We start from the raw sequence: 23,399 nt of genomic DNA, 5'->3' as shown, positions 1-23,399 counted from the left end.
TCCTGACCGGCCTGGTCTACAGCTGCACCGCCCTCGACCGTAAGGCTCATCAGAGGATGGTGAAAACGGCCCAGTATATCGGGCCGCAAGCTACCAGCCATTCAGGACCTCTACTCTGTGAGGTGCAAGAGGAAGGCTGGGAAGATCATCAGGGACCCCAACCACCCCAACCACGCCCTGTTCTCTCTGCTGCCTTCTGGCAAAAGGTATCGGAGCATCCAGACCTGGACCAAAAAACTCCGGAACAGTTTCTGTGTTTTCAATGTTTGTCTACATCCTATCTGGCCAGAAAGTTAGATAATCCATATTATTTCATTTAAAAAGTGTGTAGTGTAGTATCATACAGAAGGCTTGTATCTTTGATAGTTATGGTTGCACTGTATCTACGTTAAGACTGCATTTGCTATGTAGAATGGCATTGTAATTACCTTGCTATTGTTTTATCTTCCTTTTCAGGAATACTTGGTTTGGAGTACTGCAGCCCTCCAGTGTTGCCATATGGTTTCTTTGTTGCCTGGATTCTGAACATGGCCCTCAACGTTGCCTAGTTGTTTTTGTGGGACAGAGGGTAAGTGGGACAGTTTTACTCATGGCTGTTAGTGGAGATCCTGTAACAAATGATTTTTTTGACATGAATAATTATTTTGAATAGAATGTTCACTCACCTAGGCCAGCACACATGAGTTTGACTACAACTGTGAGAGAGGACCACAAAGTGAAAATATATAAGAATTACATACTTTGTTTCAGAATTCTCAACTATGTATACAGGTGCATATGCTGTTGTTCAGCTCTCTAATTTAATAAACTGCTGCAAGTTACTCTGGATGAGAGAGTTTGATTTATGTCTGAAATTAGATTTTGCAAGGTTGCTTATTGTAAGGAAGCACCACAGAAAATCTATGTTCCTTCTAATGGATAGTATGTTATTGCCCTTCAAAGGCTGATGATCCCTAGTATGGTTTTTCTGTTCCTGGTCGCCTACACATACTACTTAATGATATTCTACTCCTGTCATGGGCTACATGTGTGTGGCGCCTGGTTCAACAAATACCATAAAGTAGACCTCTGGTTGATCCGTGTATTTGTAAGTATCTGTGTATTTGTAAGTATCCGTGTATTTGTAAGTTTGACCCAGGTTCAGAATTCATTGGGCTGATACACAACATGGACAACAATAGCCTCCCTGTTCAATGTAACCATTGTGATGAGCTATAATGGAAATGTATCTGCGCTGGATGCCGGGACAGTATCCCTCTCTCTCTTGACTGTAGAGGTGCTTGTCTGGTAAGGATGGAAACGGTCCAGAATGCCTTTATAAAAAATCTTCATTCTCTTATTATGGGAGAGAGTGTGTGTCACATTAGGGAAACATTTGAGGACAGTTGTGAAAAAAGCAAGATCAGCAGACAGAGAAAGCATGTGGGCATCTCCAAAGCAATGTTTGTGTTTGATCCCCTCCTTCAGGTTTGTCCTAGAGAACCCTAACCCTTTGTTTTTGAGAAGCACTTGCGGTACATCCTCACCATGGGAACATGACCAAGAACTACAATGCGGCAGCACCCAGTCGCAACAGGATCTTCATCGGTAAGGAACTGATCGAATAAATCACACAAACATACATTATTTGTAAACAACCAGTCATTTCATTTTTCATTTAAGTCAGTTGTAACATGTCAAGAAAGCTATGAATATGCTACATGTTGACACATTAGGAAGGAGCAGAGTAAACATTTACGAATACCAACCAGATTTGAGACATGCAGTAGGTTGGCTATATGCCAGCAAACCGTTCTGTTTATAAATATCTTCTTAACTTAAAACCCATCATAAACGATAGATAAGACTATAGATTACCGAACATCCCTCTCATGTACCCTAAGGATCAGAATTGACTTTAAGACCACAGTTACCTCAGAAGTTTGAACTTGCTTGTGAATGTACAATTGTTGTTGTCATAGTATTTATCAAGTAGACATTTTTTTCTAAATAAAATAGATGTTTTGCATAATTGGGGTTGTTTGTATCATTTATATTTATGTATAGTTCAATTTAGGTTCAACCATATCATATTGGGTTCAACAAAGTTTGCCCAACAGGTGGCGGTAGGCACCTTGACACATTTCCGCAAATCAAGAGGAAGAGTGGAAAGTTAAGCGCGGGTTTTTTGTCAACAAACGTCTTTGTTTTGCTAGCGATGATAGCCGACAAGCTAACATCTAAGTATCGATCTGTGGGAAATTCGACTCGAATGTTTGTTTGCTTGTTATGTAGATAAATGGTAAATTAGCTAGATACAACAGCTGCTGACACGGACTGGAATGGATTCCAAATATCCTAACCTGGTAGGTATTTTAAGGCGTACTACTATAATCTGCCTAGCTAGCTGGGCTAACTAACTAACTAGTGTGCCGAATTTGTTGTAGCTAGCTTGATTAGATAGATGAATGGCAATGTAACTTGACTTGCTAGCTAGTTAGCTGGGTTGACAATCAATCATGTTTTACAGGTGAGACCGCCGAGGAAGCTCCGTTACTTCCCAAGTCAAGAGTGGTAATAACGTTTTCTACAATTTATATCACAGCTAAGCGAGTAATGCTGTATTGGTAGTACAGACAGCTTGTTAGTTGTTCCAAGTCCTGAAACGATGTTCACGTTCAAGTTCAAGTTTATTTGTTGAGTCTCATACACGAGTGCAGGGAGTAAAATTCTTGGGCTCGGTTCTTTGACAATGCAGCATACAATACAAATAATACAAATACGTAGTAGTGCAATGAGGTAGGACAAGACAATAAGTGACATAGTACAATATAAGTGAGACGATTGGACAGTGACGATGTTGGGGACACAAGACAGTAGACATGACATAATTTCAGTATAAATAGTAGAGTAAAAAAGTAAAGTGTTCAGTGGAATGTCATTATTACTGCACTGTGCCGTTGGTGTAAGAGGTGATGTTAAAGTGGCTATGTGCTGGTAGAGTCCATTCTGTGGTTGTGCTGGGGGTAAAGTCATGGGTTCGGGGTAGGCTTGTTCATGAGCCTGATGGCCTGGGGGGAAGTAGCTGTTGGAGAGCCTCTTAGTTTTGACCCTGAGGCTCCGGAGGAAGCTCCGTCTTTTGGACGGCAACAGTTCAAACAGGCTGTGATTGGGGTGGCTGGGGATCCTCCGGGCTTTGCTGACACATCGTTTGCTGTATATGTCCTGGATGGAGGGAAACTCACATCCACTGATGCGCCCGATGTCATAATAATGGGGCTAGATATATCCCAGCTGTCACACTGTCACTGATGTGATATTTTGTTTTGTCAGCGCATCAACTAGACCGAAGGGAAGGGCTGTAGCATTAGAGGACAGCGACGGTTGGTTCGATGATTTAGGTGAGTCAAGCATCAGTACATGTAACGAACATCTACTCTTGTGTGTTGCATGTCAAATGCATGAGACTGGATTGTATTGGGTGCCAGTGTTATACATAGTTGACTGGTATCTGTGTGAGGGGTGTACCCTCTCTCTGGATCCTCAGTTTCTTAAATTACTCTTTATTCTCCTCCAGATTCTGCTTCAGATGTTGACCAGCTCGCCTTGTCTCCATTGCGCAAAACCTGCCCATCACCAGTAAAGGAAGAGGAGGTGCAGAGAGGAACTTCAACGTGCCCAGAACAACCTCATTCAACAGGGAAACATCCAAGGCCTCGAGCGGTAATATACCTTCATACTACGCACTTTAGTATGCTTCATGCTATTTTATGACATGATATGGAGTTCAAGAATTGACACACTGATAAAAGGTCTTGACTCTAGGTGCCCAAAGGAGATGACGTGCACACAGAGGGGAGAGCGGCCAGCCCATTAATGGAGAATGGTGAGAAAATACACATGGACATAACCCTAACAGGAAATTGAGATGGTATCTGAAGTGCTCCCATGCCTGATTTATTTTGGTGGAGTTAATGCAAAGGTGTCACCACTGTAGTTCTGTTTCCTCAGAAAGCAAAGTAGACATGATGTGTAGAGCCTGACCGAAACTGGATTTTTGGGTCCAATGCCAATGTATTGGGACAAAATTCATAGATAACCGATATGACTGCCGATATATACAGTGCCCTGCGTAAGTAATGGGACAGTGAAGCATTTTTTTTTCTCTTGCCTTTACACTCCAAAGTTTGGATTTGAAATCAAACAAATTTCAGATTTTATTTGATGGTATTTGTATACATATTGGTTTCAACATTCAGAAATTACACACTTTATGCATAGCCCCCTGTTTCAGGGTACCCAAAAGTGATGGAACAGATTTATCAAATGTCCAAATTAAGCACTCATTTTTAGTATTTGGTCGACAATCCTTTGCATGCTATAACTGCCTGAAGTCTGCGACCCATTGACCCCACCAGACTCTGGGTGATTTTTTGGCCTAATAAAGGCAAATGATGTGACGGAACACACCTGACCCATTTTGAGTACCCTGAAATAAGGGGACTATGCATCAAAAGTGTTGTAATTTTTTAATTGCGAAACCAATATGTGCACAAATACCATCAAATAAAAGCTGAAAATCTCTACTTTAACCTCAGTAATTGTTTGATTTCAAATCCAAACTTATGGAGTGTGGAGCCAAAAGAAGACAAAATGCTTCACTGTCCTATTACTTACGCAGGACATTGTATATTTATTTTTTTACAGAAAGGAAACAATGGCCAAGTTTCATCATCCACTGAATTTTAGTTATACTCAGTTATTTAATTTACAAAAACATAAAAATGCAGTGTGAAAAGCATTCTTAAAACATGCTGTTAGAATACCTCTCACACTTTTTGTTGCCAACCACTGTTATTTCCAATAATGATTTATTCCGGCCCTCCCCCTCCCAAAGACAAACTTTATCAAAGTGGTAAGTTCCACTCTCTTTACGAGAGTAAACAAACCTGCCTCGTACAGTGCATGCTGATAGGTTTGATTGGAATACAGACACAGATACAAGCTGGATAATCCCTCCCATCCCCTACATGACACTGTGGCAGAGCAGAGAAGCTCCTTTAGTAACAGACTACTACAACCACGTTGCACTAAGGAGCGCTATAGGAGATCTTTTGTGCCTGCCGCAATAAGACTGTACAACTCCTCCTCCGGCTGGCTGATCGGGGTGATCAGAGTCAGGCTGGGGAATGTTAAATCATACTGGACTGTTCTTACTGTATATAAAGTTTCAGATGTCTATTTTATTTTTATTCTATTGTCATTTTATTTTGTTGTTGTTTGTGATGTGAGCTGCTGTAACGCCTTAATTTCCCCTCAGGGATCAATAAAGTATTTATCTATCTGCTTATGACAACAGTTAGAACGTCTCTGACTCTGAAATTCATCTATGCAAGATAGTTATGTTAACTGGGGAAATAAAGTATTGGTAAATAATATCTTACTGTGCGACTCCCTATGCTGAACTCTGTTGTCAACATCCTTTTAATTAGCAACTGTGCTAATGGACTGCAGTCCAAAGAGCTAAAGTTACTTTGCTAAATTCAGCCACTTCAGTAGGCACTCCAGTACAGCAAATATCAATAAACAAGTTTATTTATTCATAGAAATGTATACATTTTGCTCTGGAAATACCCAATTACATTGATTTTACATAATTTTGGAATGTGAGGCTGTCGCACATTTGTGGTGCTGTGTCGGTGCATTATCAGAGGAATATCTGCCAATACAGATATTTCTGTAAAAGGCCAATATCGCTAATGAAATCTGTAGGGCTCTGTGGTGTTCAATTTAGGTGGTGCCAGGTAATCTGTATAATTTACTGGGTGTCTAACTGTTCTCTATCAATTAATGAATGGCATCTATTATCAGTTGCAGAGATGGAGAGTCCATTTAAAGAACACAGACCAATGAAGACGTCCAGTCCTATTGAACGGGTAGTGGATGTTGAAGCGGGAGGCAGGGATAGGGATAGAACAGCCTCTCCAATGCTCTTTTGCGATGATGATGATGATGATGATGGCCAGGGGCCTCTGAAGAGTGAGCCTGTCCCCACCCAGAAACCACAGTGCAACGGGTAAGGGACATCCAAAGTGAATTCAGATGTAATTGAAAGCCTGACAATCTTAGTTTGTTTTGAATAGTTTTGCTGATACTAACAATTCTGTATTTAGTCCTGTTGTGGATGTGTTTACAGTATTGATTAGAGCAGAGGGGAACCGTATATTGTCTGTATTCTATTATTCCTAAATGTTGCTTATCTTTCCTCCTCCAGGAGTAGTGATATTGAACTGGAATCTCCTCCAAACAAGTTTAAATTAGGCAAACCTAAGACCCCTGCACACAGATCAAGGGAGGAAGTACCTTGGTGAGATGTTTTGGCATTTTTAATATTGAATATTGTGAATCAACAGATATTGTGACTCAACTTCCTCTCCTCATTTATTTTCCTTCATTCACACTAATCTAGAAGAACTAGACAATTGAAAGCATTTAACATGGTAGTGTTCAGTCAAATTTCATATACCCATTATGTCCATCAGATCAGTGCAAAAGGAAGACAGGAGACAAGCCACTTTAGACTACTGAGAGAAACAGGACAGCGTCCTGTAATGTACAGTAGCATACTTGCAGTTTATCATTTAACCTTTATAGTTTCCCATGAAATTAAATATCCCTCTTCAGCACGGAGACTGATCCTGCCCCAGAGGAGCCCATCTCTAAGAGCCCATCTCCAGCACCAGAGCCCATAGGAAAACAAACACTGTAAGAATGTACTTCTTACTTATATATCCTGCTATATCCTGTTGTTATTAGAAATTACAGTTACAGCACACTTTATTGTTTACTGCCTCAATGTTTCAGTCCAGTACGTTGTCCATCCATCCACAGTTGCTCTGTAACGGGACTACCCAAGTCTACTTATGATGTTTTTGGAATAAGATGTCTTATTCTCTCTGCTGCATTGTTGTTTATCATTCATTGCTCATTGCTAGGCAAGGGAGAGCAGGCCTTCCCGTCTCAAAGGGAAAACGAGACACTCAGCCCCGCCCTCCAGCCAAGGAGCCTAGACCCCACCCTCCAGCCAAGGAACCTAGACTCCTCCCTCCAACAAAGGAGCCTAGAACTCACCCTCCAGCCAAGGAGCCTACAACCCACCCTCCAGCCAAGGAGCCTAGACCCCACCCTCCAACAGAGGAGCCTAGACCCCACCCTCCAGCCAAGGAACCTAGACTCCTCCCTCCAACAAAGGAGCCTAGAACTCACCCTCCAGCCAAGGAGCCTACAACCCACCCTCCAGCCAAGGAGCCTAGACCCCACCCTCCAACAGAGGAGCCTAGACCCCACCCTCCAACAGAGGAGCCTAGAACCCACCCTCCAGTCAAGGAGCCTAGAACCCACCCTCCAGCCAAGGAGCCTAGAACCCACCCTCCAGCCAAGGAGCCTAGACCCCACCCTCCAACAGAGGAGCCTAGACTCAAGCAGGTTGAAGAGGTCAAGTCGGCAGGGGATTGGGTAGCCACATCAGCTTTTCTCCAGAAGCTGAGAGACGCGGAGCAGTCCAAGCCTGTGCAGTGAGTGCAGAGATCATTGTGTATAGAATAGTCTGAATTCGATTTGACAACTAATCATGATAATAAACTACCCCGGTTGTGTCTTCTTTAATACTGCAGAACCATTCCCCTTCATATGATTGGCCATCCTTGCTGGCATTTTGTCCTGCTGATATTTGTACATTTTCTCCCCAATTGAATTTGATAATTGGTCAATAATCATCATGCAGTGAAAGACATCTAATAATACTACTTATTCAATTGGAACAATCTGAACAACCAAAATACTTGGGCCTCAACAACACACATCTCTGTGCTAGCAGAGCTACTACCGAACATTTAATTGATAATCTCCTCTCTGAACTTTTCAGCCCAAAGAAGACACCATCTCTGGTGAGAGAACCTCCTGATCTGGAGCTGGAAGATGACTTCCTGTTTCTGGAGGATGAACCTCTGTGCTGGTTCACCATCCCGAGAAAAAAAGACCCAAACAAGAGTAAACCATGGCAGAAGCAGGGTAAAGCCCAGAGCAGTGGCATTTCTAATAAAGAGGTGGCAGCTGACACGAGTACTAAGGGCAACCAACCAGAGAAGGCCAAAGCCAAGCAGACACCAGGAGGGGGGAAAGAGAGCAGAGCGACAGAGCAACCTCACACTGTTGAACCAAAAACAAAGGGAAAGAAAGGGAAGGAAGCCAATGGAGGCACCTCACACATACCAGTTGACATCATAGAACAAGACAAACAACATACCAAGGAGAAGAGACCAAACAAGGTGTCATCTAACCCAACGGTATCTGTTGACATGGGACAAGAGGAACCTGGAGAGAATGCCAAAATCAAATCTGGCAAATCAAAATCCAGCACAAAAACAAAAAAGAAAGCTTCCAAATCCTCACAGGTGTCAAAAGCTGGAATGAAAGGTGATGAGGAAAACCCCAAGAAGGGGCCAGGCAGACCTGTGAAAGCTCCTAGAGTGGAGCTCCTAGAGGAGCCGGCTCCTGTGGCGGACCAGAGGGAGGTGCCAGGTAGCGAGGAGCATGGAGGTGCTGCACACCTTCTCTCTCCATTCTGTGACCAAATAGAGCAGGATATCCCATCAAGTAAGGTCCCTTTCTTTCTTTCTTTCTTTCTTTCAGTGTTTTTGTTTATTTGCAATGTCTCTTGTCTGCTTATTTTCAACTTTGTTGAACACAATCAAATTAATCACTATTATCGTATAGGCCATGTCTTAATCTATGAATTCTCATCTGTTTCACCTACTCTCCCTTAGCTGCAGAGGACTTGAAGCAGAAACTGGTCAAAGAACAAGGAAAAGCCACCTCTAAGGATCCTGCCAGTCATAGGCCTAAGGAGACCAAAACTCCAAGCGTTGGTGAATCAGACTCCTCCCAAGAGAGCCAGGTGCCAGGTAAAAGGAAGAGGACCAAGCCTGGCTCATGGTGGCTGGGTGGCTCTGAGGACGCAATGGAGACCGTGGCAGAGAACATCCCCATACTCAAGAAGTCAAAACAGACCCACAGGAAAAAATCAGAACCAGCCGTACCCTCCTCTGTTAAGGCAGGGCAGGATGGACAGTCTGTAACCTCATCCACTCAGCCTGCAGAGCTGAAACCTGAGAAGCACAGGAGGGGCAGACCGAAAAAACAGACAACGGCAAGCAGAGAGGAACCAGAGAAGCAGCCTGCTCAGACAGAGGAGGAAGGACAACTCAGCACAGTCGATCAGGAGCAGGGTCAGCTTAGTCCCCTGCTCTGCCCACTCAGACAGCATACCTTCACCCCAGGTAAGGCCAGTAAATACAGACAATCCTTTTAGTAATGGCTGATATTTTATTATCATGGGGCTTATTTGGAAACAAAATGATTTATTGAAAGGGTAGTCCACTTTATACAGGGATGTATAGATTGATTTGAATATGTGCCCTTCAATATCCAATTGCTGCTCTAATCGTACACTGTGTGTGTGTTTTACAGGTGAAAAGGTTTACTCCCACACTCCAAATGGAAGATTACCCAATACGCTTCACCCCTCCAAACCTAGTAGGCCGCATGATCATGCCAAGACTCCCTTCCTGGAGAAACGGAGTAGAAACTGTCCTGGTAACTGGTGGGAAATCAACAAAGCTCCAGAGAATATGGAGAGCAATATTTTGCCCCCTCGAAAACCACATTCGAAGATCCCCAAACCACGCAAGGGGGAGGGAGCTCAGCCTAAACCAAGGGAATCCCTGTTACTCGGAACCCCCAATAACAGCAACAGTGCATGTTCATCTAAGCCAGGTGGTGGAGCCCCTCAGCCGCTTCTGAAGAGGAAAGACCTCTCTGCTCCGAAGACTATCAAGCGCTCCTTGGCAACGTTTGGGGCCATTTTCACTTCAGGCAAAACGGCAGTCCCTGAGGCAAAGATTAGAAGTGTGTCACATAGTGGAGGCCGGAAAACGCTGTTTCCCTCACAGGAGGAGCCTTCTGCTCAGAGCAGCAACATGAGTGAGCACCCTGCTGACAACACAGGTCAGGAACTTGTCAGTGACTGCATCTTGTTTGATAAAAGCGCCAGCACTGTGGACATGGAGCCTGCTGTAGGGCTGGGGAAAAAGCTGACAAGCTACTTGAACGACAAAGAAATCTCTCAGGGAAACAACCGGCTGTCAGTTAACACGTAAGTCACTTTCCGAAGACATCCTTATGCTTTGCTTTGGTTGCCCAATGTGAATAGATTTTTAAGATATGTTTGTTTTTTAAAACAGGTTAAAAGGTTTCAAAAGTGGACCGTCTTCGATGATTGAACTGGAGAATTTTGATGACGAGGAGGATTTAAGTAAGTAGCAAACATCATGCAAGCTACTTTATTATCCTTTGTATTCAATGTTCAGCACATCTTTAAACATGTTATTGTCGCACTGACTGTGATAAATTCAACTCAAGACTGTTGAAAGTTAATGTGTTCACTGAGTAATCAGGCTTGGCTTGCAGCAATCCTTCCTGTGTAACAGATCTGCACTTAAACAGTTATTGCAACAATGAGTGTTTGTTTTTATTTAACCTTTATGTATCCACCATTGAAGTACACTCCACTTCTCAAGAAAGACCTGGACAAAGATGACAGCAGACACAACAGACAGACGTCCACTGTTTTGACTGAGTCCTACACTTTCCTTTTGGTGTCTTTCAGGTCTCCCATCGTCCAGAGTCGTCCAGCCTGTTCTGGTTGACACAGAGTTTTGTGGCCCCCCTCTCAGGCCCTTAGCTCTGCAGGTGGAGGACACGGCCAACTTGGTAGAGTGGCTCAGACTGCTTTGGCCTTCTACCATTAAGAGTAAGTTCTTCTGCCTTGTCACCCACAACTGAACATTTAATTCTTCTCAACAACACCAGCAGAACATTTTAGATTACCCGATTGTTTAATTATTTATTGATGACCCTGACTAGGGGAAAAGTAGTAGTTGGTAATTGGGGAGTTTTTGTGCTTTTAGATTTTTATCCCAAATGCTTGATGTAAAAAAGGTAAGAAGCGTAAGCAAAATGTTTTGCTCGTCACCGTAGATGGAGGCCAGATCACCCCTGACCAATTCCAGTGGTATTCCTACCGAGGAAGAGTTCTGGGCGTTAAGATGGATCTGCAGTGTGACACCTTCTATAATGGCAAGATCCTGTTGGGGTCCTTCATGAAGAAGCCTCTACAGGTGGATCACAGCGCAACATCTGTGAGTGTGCTATCCTACTCCTTATCGGACCTTTTGACTTCGATGATGTGTCAGGTTTACCATGTGATCATGATACACCCCCATAGCTTATCAGAGCTGGTTGCTGTTGATTGTATTTCAGGTTTATAATGTCCTAACGGGCTGTGTGAGTGTGACCATCGATGGCAAAACGTCACATTACAACCCTGGACAAACCTTCATGATCCCGTGTGGTAAGCAGCTTATCTTATACAACTCTCCATGAAGTAATGAAGTCTATAGTTCCTCAATAACTGCATGTTTTGTTCTGGTCCTCATTGTTTTTCTCCCCATACAACAGGACATGCATACGACATTCTCAACCGTACCCGAGAGCCTGCGGTTCTGTTCTTCACCAGGATGCTGTCAGAAAGCCCTAATTGAGGATGGCCCTTTTCAGACCCCCTCCCCCAATTAAATCCTCAAGGATTTGAATTTATTGACGAAAGAATATTTTCTACTTTGCAATGTATGTTTTTAATTGACTCAATCATTTGAGCACTGAAAGGACTTCATTTGACCTCTAGGGGGCATTATACCACAATTTACAAAGCAAGTTGTATCATTCTGGCGAATGGGAGTGCAACTCAATCTTGGCTGTCTAGCAGATGATGCATCAATGCTCCACTGAGGGTGTTAGGATACTCGATGTGATCATATTAACTGGTGGTGCTGATTCAGCACAATTGCATACAGCTGGATGTGTGACATTGTGGATGTTGAAATTCCCAATAAAGAAATGCACCTGAACTATAACATCATTTCTGTGTGTAAGAGTCATATTTCACACTTCCAAAGAATAGTACCATTGTTAGAATAGTTAAGGATAGTACCATTATCAAAACCTTCAAATGGGATGCCATGTACTTCACCATTACTTCATCGCTCCTCCATGAATGTTTGTTTCCTCATAGGGGACCATTGAGTTTTCAATATATAGACGGTTAATGTAGCAGCAGCTTTACTTAGTATAAATGTTACAACCTGTGAAATTCACTTAATCCTGCGTCAGTGTTTGTTAGTGACCTTACGTCACTTGGAGAGTGTGGTCCAGATTTTGCCTGGATACGTGCTTCTGTCCACTGTTTCCTAGTGGGGCCTTGTAATTGATAGTGCTTAAAGTGACCCCACTGTGCTATTATCAGTACGTCAAATAGACAAAACACACATTTGTATGTGAGTCCATTAGTCTAAACGACCATTATCTTGAGGCGGTGGTGGTTCAGTTCCCACACCCACACACACATCATCACTCTAGTGATCAAACATACTCAACACCTCTTGCTTGTCTGACTACTTGCCTTTCAGATTTTCATTCTGTGATTGTTTCTCCAAATGGAGGGAGTGTACAGTACATTCATATCTTTAAAATTACTCTGATATCTCTATTTTCCCTCCCATATTAACTACTTATGCTATGCATGTAGAGTAGTTGCAGGATTTGATTGTCTTTGTCACTAGAACAAATAAGGCCATCATGATAAGACTAGGCTTCATGAACACACACAACCCCACCCATATTGCAGAGATACTCTATTATTTATTCATCATCACTCAGGTTGTATAAAGCTAACTGTCAGATTCCACCAGACAAACCTCAGTGGAACAACAGTCCTGGATAAAATGTTGATGAAGGTGCGACACATGGTTTTGGATGTTACCTAACAAAGTCACCTCACTCAATAGCAGTGGCTGGCTTTAATGGCGAGCTGAGCTTATTATAGACACTTTGTCAATCAGTCTACATATAACTCACTAACAGCTGCAATGGAGGACAAGAGAGTATGGCTTCAGGGCAAGGTGGCTTTACAGGTTCTTCAATGGGAGAGACGCTGCCTCAACCCTCTTAGCAAACACTGGAGGGATCTCCCCACACTTCAATTATACAGCATGCTTTTAACATGCTCAATTATGCTGCTGTAGCACCAACATCTGTGTAGGGAGACAGTTCCAACCGCTGTGCAACATAGACATGTGTCTCCAGTCTGTTCTTATTACAGGAGAGAGCTGTGGTTCCACCAGAGGAGGCTGTTGGAGGTAGACATTGGAGGACGGGCTCAATGTAATACATGGAATGGACTCAGGAATGGTATCAAACATTCCTTATTCCATTCTATGCATTATGAGCCTGTCCTCTGATTTCTGCATCCGCTGCGGTCCACAGAGTAAGGGTTATGACAGTAACGGAAACACGGTATGCCTGTCACCTTGGCTGAGTCAACAGGCTATAAATGTGTGTGTTCTTAAACAAACACTCCTCAAGATAGGTGTAGTGGGTAGTTGGGGTCAAGGTGCTTATTATATTATATTGTTTATTATATAGCAGTTTCACCATGCAAGATTACGTCCCCATGTTTGTTTACTCAAATAGATGGGGAATCACTGTGGAGAAGTAATGTGACTGACTGGTGCTTTGGGAAAGGTTACACAGCATGTTAATCAGAGAAGCCTTTGTCTCCTCCTATCATCCACATACACTTGCATGCAAACATTCAGCACAGTCTCCTAATTGGCTAAAAAGATTCAGAAAAATAGCATTTAGTTAATTTCTTAAGTACTGCAAGGCCATGAATTCTAGTATCAATTAGAATTTATATAAATCTTAGACCTTATACTGTATCATATTATCACATCTGAAGACATCATTACTGTTGCAGCTCAGTTTTGGTATGTGAGCTTGTATGACTGTAATGAACACTAGCCATTTAATACAATCAAGGAAAAACATACTGCAGTACTGAGGGAAGATGACACACAGTGTAGCAAATACCTTGAATAACTAATATCTCTGTGGGAGACACACACAGACACACACACACAGACACACACACACACACACACACACACAAAACAACAACATACATACACTAACCAGAAGCAGATAGCAGGTTGCCTGGAGACCTGAGATCTCTTATCTCTTCTTATTGTCTGTATATGTACTCAGGGACATTGTCTCAGGCCCCTTTTCAGTTTGTTTATCCTTGATATTTCTTGTTATCTTTCATAGATTGCCAGCAGCGTCAAGGTTTAGTAGGTACTGTACAACAATACAAGCATATTAGTTTTGTTTTACTTATGTTATGAACTCCATTAGCCAGCTACCTGTTAACGCTACGCTCGTCTAGTCCAGGGTGCTACAGCTGCCTAGTACAGTAGGACGGTAAACTAGCCTACATGTATGTTTTGACTTGAGCCGTACCAGTATGTGGACCGTGTTGGATGTGTTGTGACCTGAGGAGGCAATTGGCTACAGGATCCAGGGCAAACTCCGGCGAGACTCTGCAGTCGGCCAGCCCAAACGGATGATGGTAGTTCACAGGGTGACAAATGATAATACATAACACACAAAAGAATCCCCAAAGAATATGTCCAATTTAAGATGAGAAAAGAAATGTAGATTTCCCTGACAGCTCCAGCCAACACAAATGCCCACTTCCTCAGGTGTGGAGTGTGAAATGTGATAATGTCTAAACTGTGCTCTACAGTATACCCATCTAGCATCTCCTAACACTTAATAGAGAACAAAACATACTGGATATCTGACCAATACAGATATCTAATGGATATTCAAAATCACCCCTATCTTTCTGAACCGTCTTCAATATCCTGGAAATGAAAAATCAGGTTTTCACTTACTCTTCTAACTACAAACACATTTAAAAACATACAAAGGAGGGGATGAATGGGCTGAGAGATGACTGTCTCCAACTTTTACTTGGTTGTCTAGAGGCAAAGTGCAAATGTACAGTGCCAAGCTTGGCTAAGGTGGCTTAAGTGGTGAGAGGGGGTCATAAACTCTGAGTGTGAATAATGTATACTCAAGTGTCTGCCACCCAGCAAACAAAATCACAGGTCCCACCAAAACACCATGCACATCTCATCCGTCTCTCCCTAGTATCTCCCTCTCTCTTTCCCTCAGTGTCTCTCAAACAGAAATGCTAGAAAGTTACCAGCATAAAAGACCACTCACTCATCTCATTTTCACATTTCCCAGAAGAGATTTATTCGTTTTTTTCTGAGTTTTTATTGATAATGCCAACTGTGACCTATCAAGGATTTATATGTAATAAAATCCTGATGTATGACTCTTGTTCCCTTGAACATCTAGTGACTCATCATGTGTGTTGCTGTCAGTTATTAGCAATAGGATAATCTATGCCCATCAGGACCTTGTCTTTGTCTGCTGCGATCTAATATTTAATAAACTGTAATCATAACACCGAGAGAGACAGGCACACACACACACACACACACACACACACACACACACACACACACACACAGTTATCAAAATAGAATAGGGTATACTAACACAGGATTATAGATATGGCGAGGTTCCTCTCATTCTTGGGCTTTAAAAACTATGAACTGAGGTAAGTGCATTTCAGAAGGTTTCAGTTATTACAGACTGGCTGAGACTCCTGGCAGTGACTTTGTTTATGCTACAGCTATTGTTGGCACCTAGGAGTCATAAATATTATTGAATCAAGTAAAACACATTTTCTAAGCAAGCATTCAGTAAATTTGCATAAATCTATAGTGTCTTGAGCATATAGTGTCTTGAAACATCTTATTTCTTGTTAGGGTTAGGGTTAGTCTAAACACTTGCTTGTCTTTCTGACTGACTTTTGGCACAGCCAGGGCACGAAGCAACACACAACCCCCTACGCCACCACTCAACAACACATGTACTCAGAGTTAAAGGGGAAGTTCCAGGTGAGTCAGGGAATGCTTTCACAAGCAACTATTTAGCACTGAGTTATGAGAGGTAATGTTGCAAGGAGGCCAAGGCTGATTGCTGTAATTACTGTACGCCTCAGTTCTATGAATACGCCCCTGGCATACAGTATGTATTTCCTGTAATTGTTGAAGTTAGCTACAAACTTTTTCTTTGGCCGTGTTTTAATTCTTCCAGCCACCAGTGTATATGAGTCATGAATAAGCCCATTAAAATCATATTAGCTTTACAATGAAGTTGCTCTTTTTTGTTTCCGTGTTTCCCCCCATGTATCAGCTGCAGCCAATCCCGCCATTTTCTTGATTAGAACAAATTGAAGAAAACACAGTATCTAAGTGTTATAGATTGTGTAGATCAGGCCTGATTGGTTGTGATTCACTAAGACAAGCTGATTTGTTGTACCTATTACATCAAGGGGACAGTGGAGCTTTTATTCAGCTGGAAGTGTAATATCCCTACTATACAAAACTAGTTGATAAATATAGACTATACTTTCATAAGTATTCAATAGAACCTTAAAAATGGAGAGAGGAGTGGAACTCTAGAACAGAGCTACGCACAATCTACAGGCTATAAAACAGCTGCTCTCCCCAGTACTAATTAGTTAGAACAGCCTAAACACTGCCCTTTAGAACAGCCTAAACACTGCCCTTTAGAACAGCCTAAACACTGCCCTTTAGAATAGCCTTAAAAAGCAGGTCATACACCAGTTATTAGTGAGGCAACACTCTTGGTAATTTCATTAATTGTGTGTAGATTAATTGGCTGGCGCTGTCATGGGGAATTATCATTTGCTAAAACAGAGTTTGAGGACACTTTTGTCTTTGGGACAAACAGTGACATTTTCAACAATAGGACACAAACTTTGAGGTGTTTGACTCTCAGGCTTTGTTGAAAAAGAGGGAATTCAACCAATACAATTATGAAATGTTGGTCATCTAGAGTAATCATAGTGGAACAAAGCCTAATAAAAACGTTAAAGGTCTCCTATATCTCTGGGCATTTAATTATAATTGCAAACAGCAATGGTTGAGGACAAACTTTTGTTTTTGTTTTGTTTTTGTCCAACCTGCCTGGTTCCATTTCATTGTGTATGTACTTTATATGCTCTTCCCTATTATCATAAACCTATTTTCAGTTATCCAGTGACAATAGAAATGAAATGTGCTTAATAAAATGTCGTAACAACCAATCAACATTGCTGATGATGTAATTTTGTTGATACTCAACCTGTGTAGGGTTACAATCCTTATTTGGCATTTGAGAACCAAGTCCTCTTCTAATCTACTATTTTGTTTTTCTTTTTGAAAAACTCAGCTTTCAACCATCAAACAGCCACTTACAGTGTCATGAAAGCAGCAGGATAAATGTCAGATTCAGAAAAGAAAATCCATAAGGCATAAACAAACCCCCCAAAACAATATTCAATTTTGGCTTATTTTTGTTCCCATTGTTAAGACGGAAGAGTTTATTTGAGATGTCATTCATCATTAGTAGGGAGTGGGCTGACATGCTACGGTGTTCTGTACCCTCACCAGCCTTTTTGTGATCAGCCCGTCAATCCCAGAACCCCTACTCCAGAACTCTCTCGCTCCGCTTGTCATCGACTTTGTACTTCAAATCAAAGCAGACAGAGTTGATTTGAGACAATCTCTCTGTTGTCTCATCCAAATGAGGGTAACTATACTGGGACCTTTTCTGAGTCGTGGAGCTCCAACTGTAGTTACAGACACTGAATGATTGATGCTATCTCTTTATTTAGAGTGTTTTATTATTATGTCCTTGACAGCTCTGTCAAACTTCCACATAATGTTCTCTTGTGTGAATTATCATGTAGAGTCCTCTTCTCTCTCTTGTTCCAAATGTTCAGACTAACCATTTCTAATTCAATGTATACTACCTTTTTTAAGGCATTAGAGTAGCTATTCCATATTTAATCTGATGTATTTATTTTGCTACCGCTACACCCAAAGAAAATGTCAACCATCTTCCTGGACATCTGAATAATCCCTGGGCTCCATCGCAACAATCGATTTCCCATAGTTGCCAACTACAATAGGTACCAGACTCTGATCCGCTTCACACATAATCCAAGTGGAAATGAACCCCTCCTGACCCTACCTCAGTTTCAGAAAAGTGAAATTGTTTGCATTTCCATATTTTCAAATGTCATTCTCCCAATCCCATTTTAAAGCTGTCATCATCTGACTCTTTATTCTACAATTGCTGTGACCACCTAGACAAACAGAGCTGATATTGGCAATCATCTGGCTTTCTCTATGCTGCTTCAGGGGCAATGGAAGTCAAAGGGTCACCATGACAGTACAAAGAGGAACTCTCTTTGCAATAAATGGTAGGCAAAATGAAAATGCAATGATAGAATGCAGAATGAACCAATGAATGACACACAGATGCACTGAGCCTCTTTCTAGGTTCAATGATTCTGTGAGATGAGTTGTGGCTGTTTTTTTTTGCTATTCTGCAACTGTACATTCTACGCAATTCAGTCTGTTGACTGCGAGAAAGAATGAAATAAACTCAAAAATGTATCTGTGCGAGCATAAGTCTAAGTATGTTGGTTGGTTATTTGTTATTTGTCATGCACAAACGTATTGGCTTGTTTCTGTCCATCTCAAGCTACAGTATAACCTGAGACAGAGTGAGGATGCATCAGGTAAGAGGTAAGAATGCCAACACATTCTCAGCTTGACACCTTGAGGCCTTGATAGGAAGAGAAAGTGAAGTTATAATTGACTGGGTGTCCTCCAGAGGCACTCAGAAGCCCTCATTTGGCCTGTCTGTCTGGTCTCTCTGTAGGGGTTTATCGGCCCAGACTCTGTCTGGTGGCACACAAAGCCTTACGTGTGCACAGTGCTGTCTGTGTGGCTCTACCAGCTACAGCACCTCAGGCTGCTCCCATTCATATGCATAGCAGAGCCCCCCCCCCCCCCCCCACACACACACACACACACAAACACACCTCTCTACTCCAGATAATTCCTTGAGTCAGGAGTTCAGTCTTCATAATGGATGCTCTGAGAAACTCTTATTACAGTGACTGACATGTTTTGTTAGTCATCCAGTAGGAGTGAGACTCCTCAAGATCCCTTCACCACCACCATTTATCTACATGTCATTAACTGCGCTGTGAAGTTCCCATGAGAACTTTTTAATTGTCATGTTAATCAAGGCAAGAGGAAGTCTCCGCCATGCTGATGAGAATATTCATGCATGTTTTGGAAGACATAAACTACAATTGTCACACCAAGTCTGCTAATGATCCTATTATACAATGTAACTATAATACTATGGAGTTATATTCCCAGTAACTCCTAGCCTCGAATTTGCCTGTAAATATTGACACTCTTGAAAAACTGTTTGGAGACTCTTAAATGAAAAAAAAAACACTTGACTACTTTTAGTGTGAGTACCGTTGCACCCTGGCTTGTTACACTTACAGTACATGTTTAAAGATTGGATAGGAGTGATTGGATTGGCTTGCTGCCACTCAATGAAATGATGATATATTATGCAGCTCATTCTGTTCTGTTAAAACAGGCTGTCCACTGCCCTCCCAGCTTGATTGTAAACCAAACAATTCATGTGAAAGCCTCAAGGATCCTCACCTTGTCACTGTGACATTTTGTGCCACTGTGTTTAACAGGAGCCATTATAGTGTTGAACGAGTGCCAGCAGAGTGGTTCTCATTTGACTTCTGGAAGTTCAGTCACAAAAGAAAACATCTGTGGTCTAGCTCTCAGGTGTCGACAACACTACCTGCTGGGCTCTACAGTAGAAGAGTATTTGAGAGTATTTGAAAGGCCTAACATGGCCAGGCAGCAAGCAAGTGTTCTGTCTTCAGTATTTTCATGGGCCATGGGATTAACAAAGTCTGGTTTCTAGAGTGAGGCTGATTTTTAGATGTTGGGACTTCATGAAGTCATGAAATGGCTCAGTCATGTAGCTCCAGCATTAGGTCTTGGGTTTTTGCACACACAAGCAAAATGGTTTTGAAGGAGTGGTAATGAGCTGGCCCATTAGAACGCTGTGTGTGTGTGTGTGTGTGTGTGTGTGTGGTGGGGGGGGGTGGGGGGTGGAGGTAGAGAAGTAATCCTATAAATATCCCAGTTGTGTCTTTCTAAAGTTCTGTACTGAATGTATTCTCAGCAGTAATCTAGCAAACAGGCAGAAAGATTGCCATACATCTGTTAAGGAACTCAGGGTGGAACATAAAAATTGCATGATGCTGCTGACTCACTAATATTGAATTTAGGAGTCACTACAGGACACACACTAGAGGCTTTCTCAGGCGTATTGTGACTGAAGGCTGACAAAGTACAAGGCTGAGCCAGATAAATGCTCAGGAAAGCTTTCTTTGACTTAATCCCCCTGCTTTTATGTCCAGCAGATGTGAGCATACTGGGTCTACAAGGGCACCTGAGCAAGTACAGCTTTTCATCTTACCTTGTTTTATTCAACATAATCACAGCGCCAAACTCCACTCCTCTCTACTAGAGCAACTGGTAATTCCATGTGTCAGGAGGTAAGTCTTCAAAATTGACGCTCTGAGAAACTCTCACAATGTGTTTTCTTAGTCGTCCAATAGAGTGAAACTCCTCAAGATCACCCCACCACCATCATCTGTTTATCATTATATATGCTTTAAAGATCAGTTCAGAACTTGTTTTTATTGTAATTGCTTAAATAAAAGGAAGCCAACGTCCCTGTCATGCAAATTAGACAAGGCTTATTAGGGTTTTGTAATAAAATACAAGAAGTTAAAGTTTGTTTTTCATGTGATTACCTATTGCTTAAAGGGATAGTTCACTCTAAAATATATCTTTTGTGATCAACTACATATCCTCCACTTAGCCAATACACCAAGACATTTTTTTTTTTCAACACCAAAACAAAGTAATTTTTCTGGTTATTTACTGGATGGAGTCCACCTGATGCCTTTTAGGTGGATCCCATCCACTTCCATTTCATGGGAAAATGTGGAAGTGCAAGTTGTTACTAACCAAGGTTAGGATTTAAAAATTGTCTTGGTGTATTGTGATGTGGTTGATCAAAGACATGTGAATTTAGAGTGAACCATCCCTTTAACCTCCTTAAGATGACAGGCTGATGCTATGCCCTCACAGCCTCTCGTGTCTACAATGGCCTCCTCATGTCAAAGCCGAAAATTGCTCTGGTGTATGAAAAACACAACTCCCTATTATTTAACAGTTGTCATACAGCGTTTTACCTGTAAGCCCATGTTGTGTCAAACCTGTCCATTTCCTCAGGTAGATTCCCCCTGACACACAAAACACATCAATGATTGCCACAATCAGATATGTGCACTGTCCAGCAGCAGGGGACTGTAAATGCAGGTGCACATCTCCCTGTATCACACATAATTGCTGTGACAGGTAGTTTGAGCAATCCTCCTGCCCCTGGGTTAGGCCTTGGGGGCGGTTACTGGCTGTTATGGCTACCCATGTGACTGAGGAGCATTTTCTCTAGGCACCACAAGCACATGCACCTCAGTTCAGTTTTTCATCTGGGATGCATCCTTTATTCCTGTAAGAGAAAGGGCAACTCTCCAGTTATAATGAATGCTCATAGATGCAACACAGTGCTATGTTGCATTACAGGCACCAACTCGCAAATCGTAATTCACCTACCTAACCCTAACCACTCGAAATTAATGCCTAATACTGCCTAACCGCCATGCATGTCGCATTCGTAGCTTCTCATACAAACCAAGTCGTAACATTTGATACGTGAGGTTTTTATTCAGGGATAAGAGTGCGGAGGTGTGTTTTTATGTTTTCGACTATGTATTTGTGTGATTCCGACTGGAAATCTCTTGACCAAAGGACGTCCTTTCCTCGATGGTGCTCTTCGGCCGCTGCCCCTCAATGCTGGACCTGCCTGACGCAGTGGAGAAGCTCCCGAAGAGATCTACAGCCAGTTTACTTGATCCCGAAGAGATCTACAGCCAGTTTACTTGATCCCGAAGAGATCTACAGCCAGTTTACTTGACAGCCGTTAGAGCTAGCCGTCAACTACGAACTAGACTACCAACAATGAAACTCATACAACGCTCCCTATAGCACTACTATAGGAGTGCTTCTTGCTAAATGTGAGTGTGACTCCAATTGTTGATCAGTATATGCCCTTACCGTTTGTTTGTCGACTGCAGCCGCGAGGGATACACCAAAAGAAGCGGAAAAGCCATCTACAGCCCAGCAGTCGAGTCGAGCCGGATGTCTACCGAGCCAGACCCTGTTACAACGGTTGCTATGGCACTGCTGAAGGGAGGGGAGTGAGTCCCACCTCGTTTACCAGTACAGCCTCTCGGGTCACTTTTTGTGTTCCCCGCCAGAGCTGTCAGGGGACAACGTCCCACGCCAACGTCAACACGCAACGGACCGCATGAACGACGAACCCAGCGCATTGACCGAATTTTGGAATGGATTAAGTTGCCTTTGGACTGAACTGGCTTAGTGGTAAGGTGGTTGATACTCGAACAAATACATTTAGACGTACGTTTTAATTGTAATAAAGACATATTCTTGATTGTACCTACCTGCCTCTGTGATTGTGTTTGTCATGGGATCCATCATCAAAACCCACGCAGTTTGCGACAAGTGTGTGTTAATTTCATATTTCATATAGGCTTCGCTTGGCGCTGATTAGAAGCAATTTTACACATGGCAGGGATCAATGGTTTTTCTAATTAACATGCTGGCGTCCTCTCTAATCTCTGCTATGTATAGTAATAATATCAGACAAATTAAGCATGATAATAATACAATAATAGGTACTTTTTTCTCCCAAGTTTAATTTATTTTCAATTATATGACAGGAATTAAACAAAAAAGATTTCCTAGCAAAAAAAGATTGTAAAACACTCACTGAATGCACACACATTACTTTATAAGGTCTAGTGTCTCTGATGTAAATATCTGTGCACCATTTGAGTTCAATGAATTAAAACATAATAATACTCCATTCTTTGGTTTTAGAAGTTGCATGTGCTTGAATGAGAAGATATCACCACACTGTATATCCACATACATAAAAGGTCAATATTTAAGCAGAGAGGACTTGACCTCTATATAAGGTGGCATATTACCATGTATTACACTAACAAAGTTCTGAAGCAATCAGTCTCCTGAAGGATTCTACAGTAGGTAACATTTTATAGTAGTCCCCAAATTACCGTTCTTAATGGGTACTTAAAAACTACATGGCAATAGCGTAATTACATGGTTAGACTTTTCTTGTAAGTACCAGAGGTGTTGTAAAATAAATTGTTACATGATGCTTTAGAGTCAGATGACAACTGTGAGTTATGTAGGTTCGGTTGTAGTTCAGTTTAGTTTAGTTTCCTTATCTTGCTGCATTTACACTAA

General features: G+C 42.0%; 1 protein-coding gene across 2 annotated transcripts; it reads left to right on the top strand.

Moving 5' to 3' along the window:
- The first annotated feature begins 2,205 nt into the window (after window positions 1–2,205).
- LOC310804132 (uncharacterized protein) lies at window positions 2,206–12,006 on the top strand. Of its 2 annotated transcripts, none has more exons than XM_083669239.1 (17): window positions 2,206–2,345; window positions 2,510–2,553; window positions 3,313–3,380; window positions 3,557–3,702; window positions 3,805–3,865; window positions 5,851–6,055; window positions 6,254–6,346; window positions 6,664–6,744; window positions 6,975–7,553; window positions 7,904–8,634; window positions 8,811–9,317; window positions 9,508–10,192; window positions 10,281–10,351; window positions 10,706–10,849; window positions 11,077–11,237; window positions 11,359–11,449; window positions 11,557–12,006. In XM_083669239.1, exons 1-17 carry the CDS (start codon window positions 2,322–2,324, stop codon window positions 11,637–11,639), a joined length of 3,774 nt encoding a protein of 1,257 aa, XP_083525365.1. In that variant the 5' UTR covers window positions 2,206–2,321; the 3' UTR covers window positions 11,640–12,006. The 2 variants fall into 2 exon arrangements, with proteins under 2 accessions (XP_083525365.1, XP_083525364.1); XM_083669238.1 differs by having other exon boundaries at window positions 8,805–9,317.
- The last annotated feature ends 11,393 nt before the right edge of the window (window positions 12,007–23,399 follow it).

This window comes from Argentina silus (genome assembly GCF_951799395.1).
Source record: "Argentina silus genome assembly, chromosome: 1".
NCBI lineage: Eukaryota > Metazoa > Chordata > Actinopteri > Argentiniformes > Argentinidae > Argentina > Argentina silus.
This window is presented reverse-complemented; position numbering and strand designations above follow the sequence as displayed.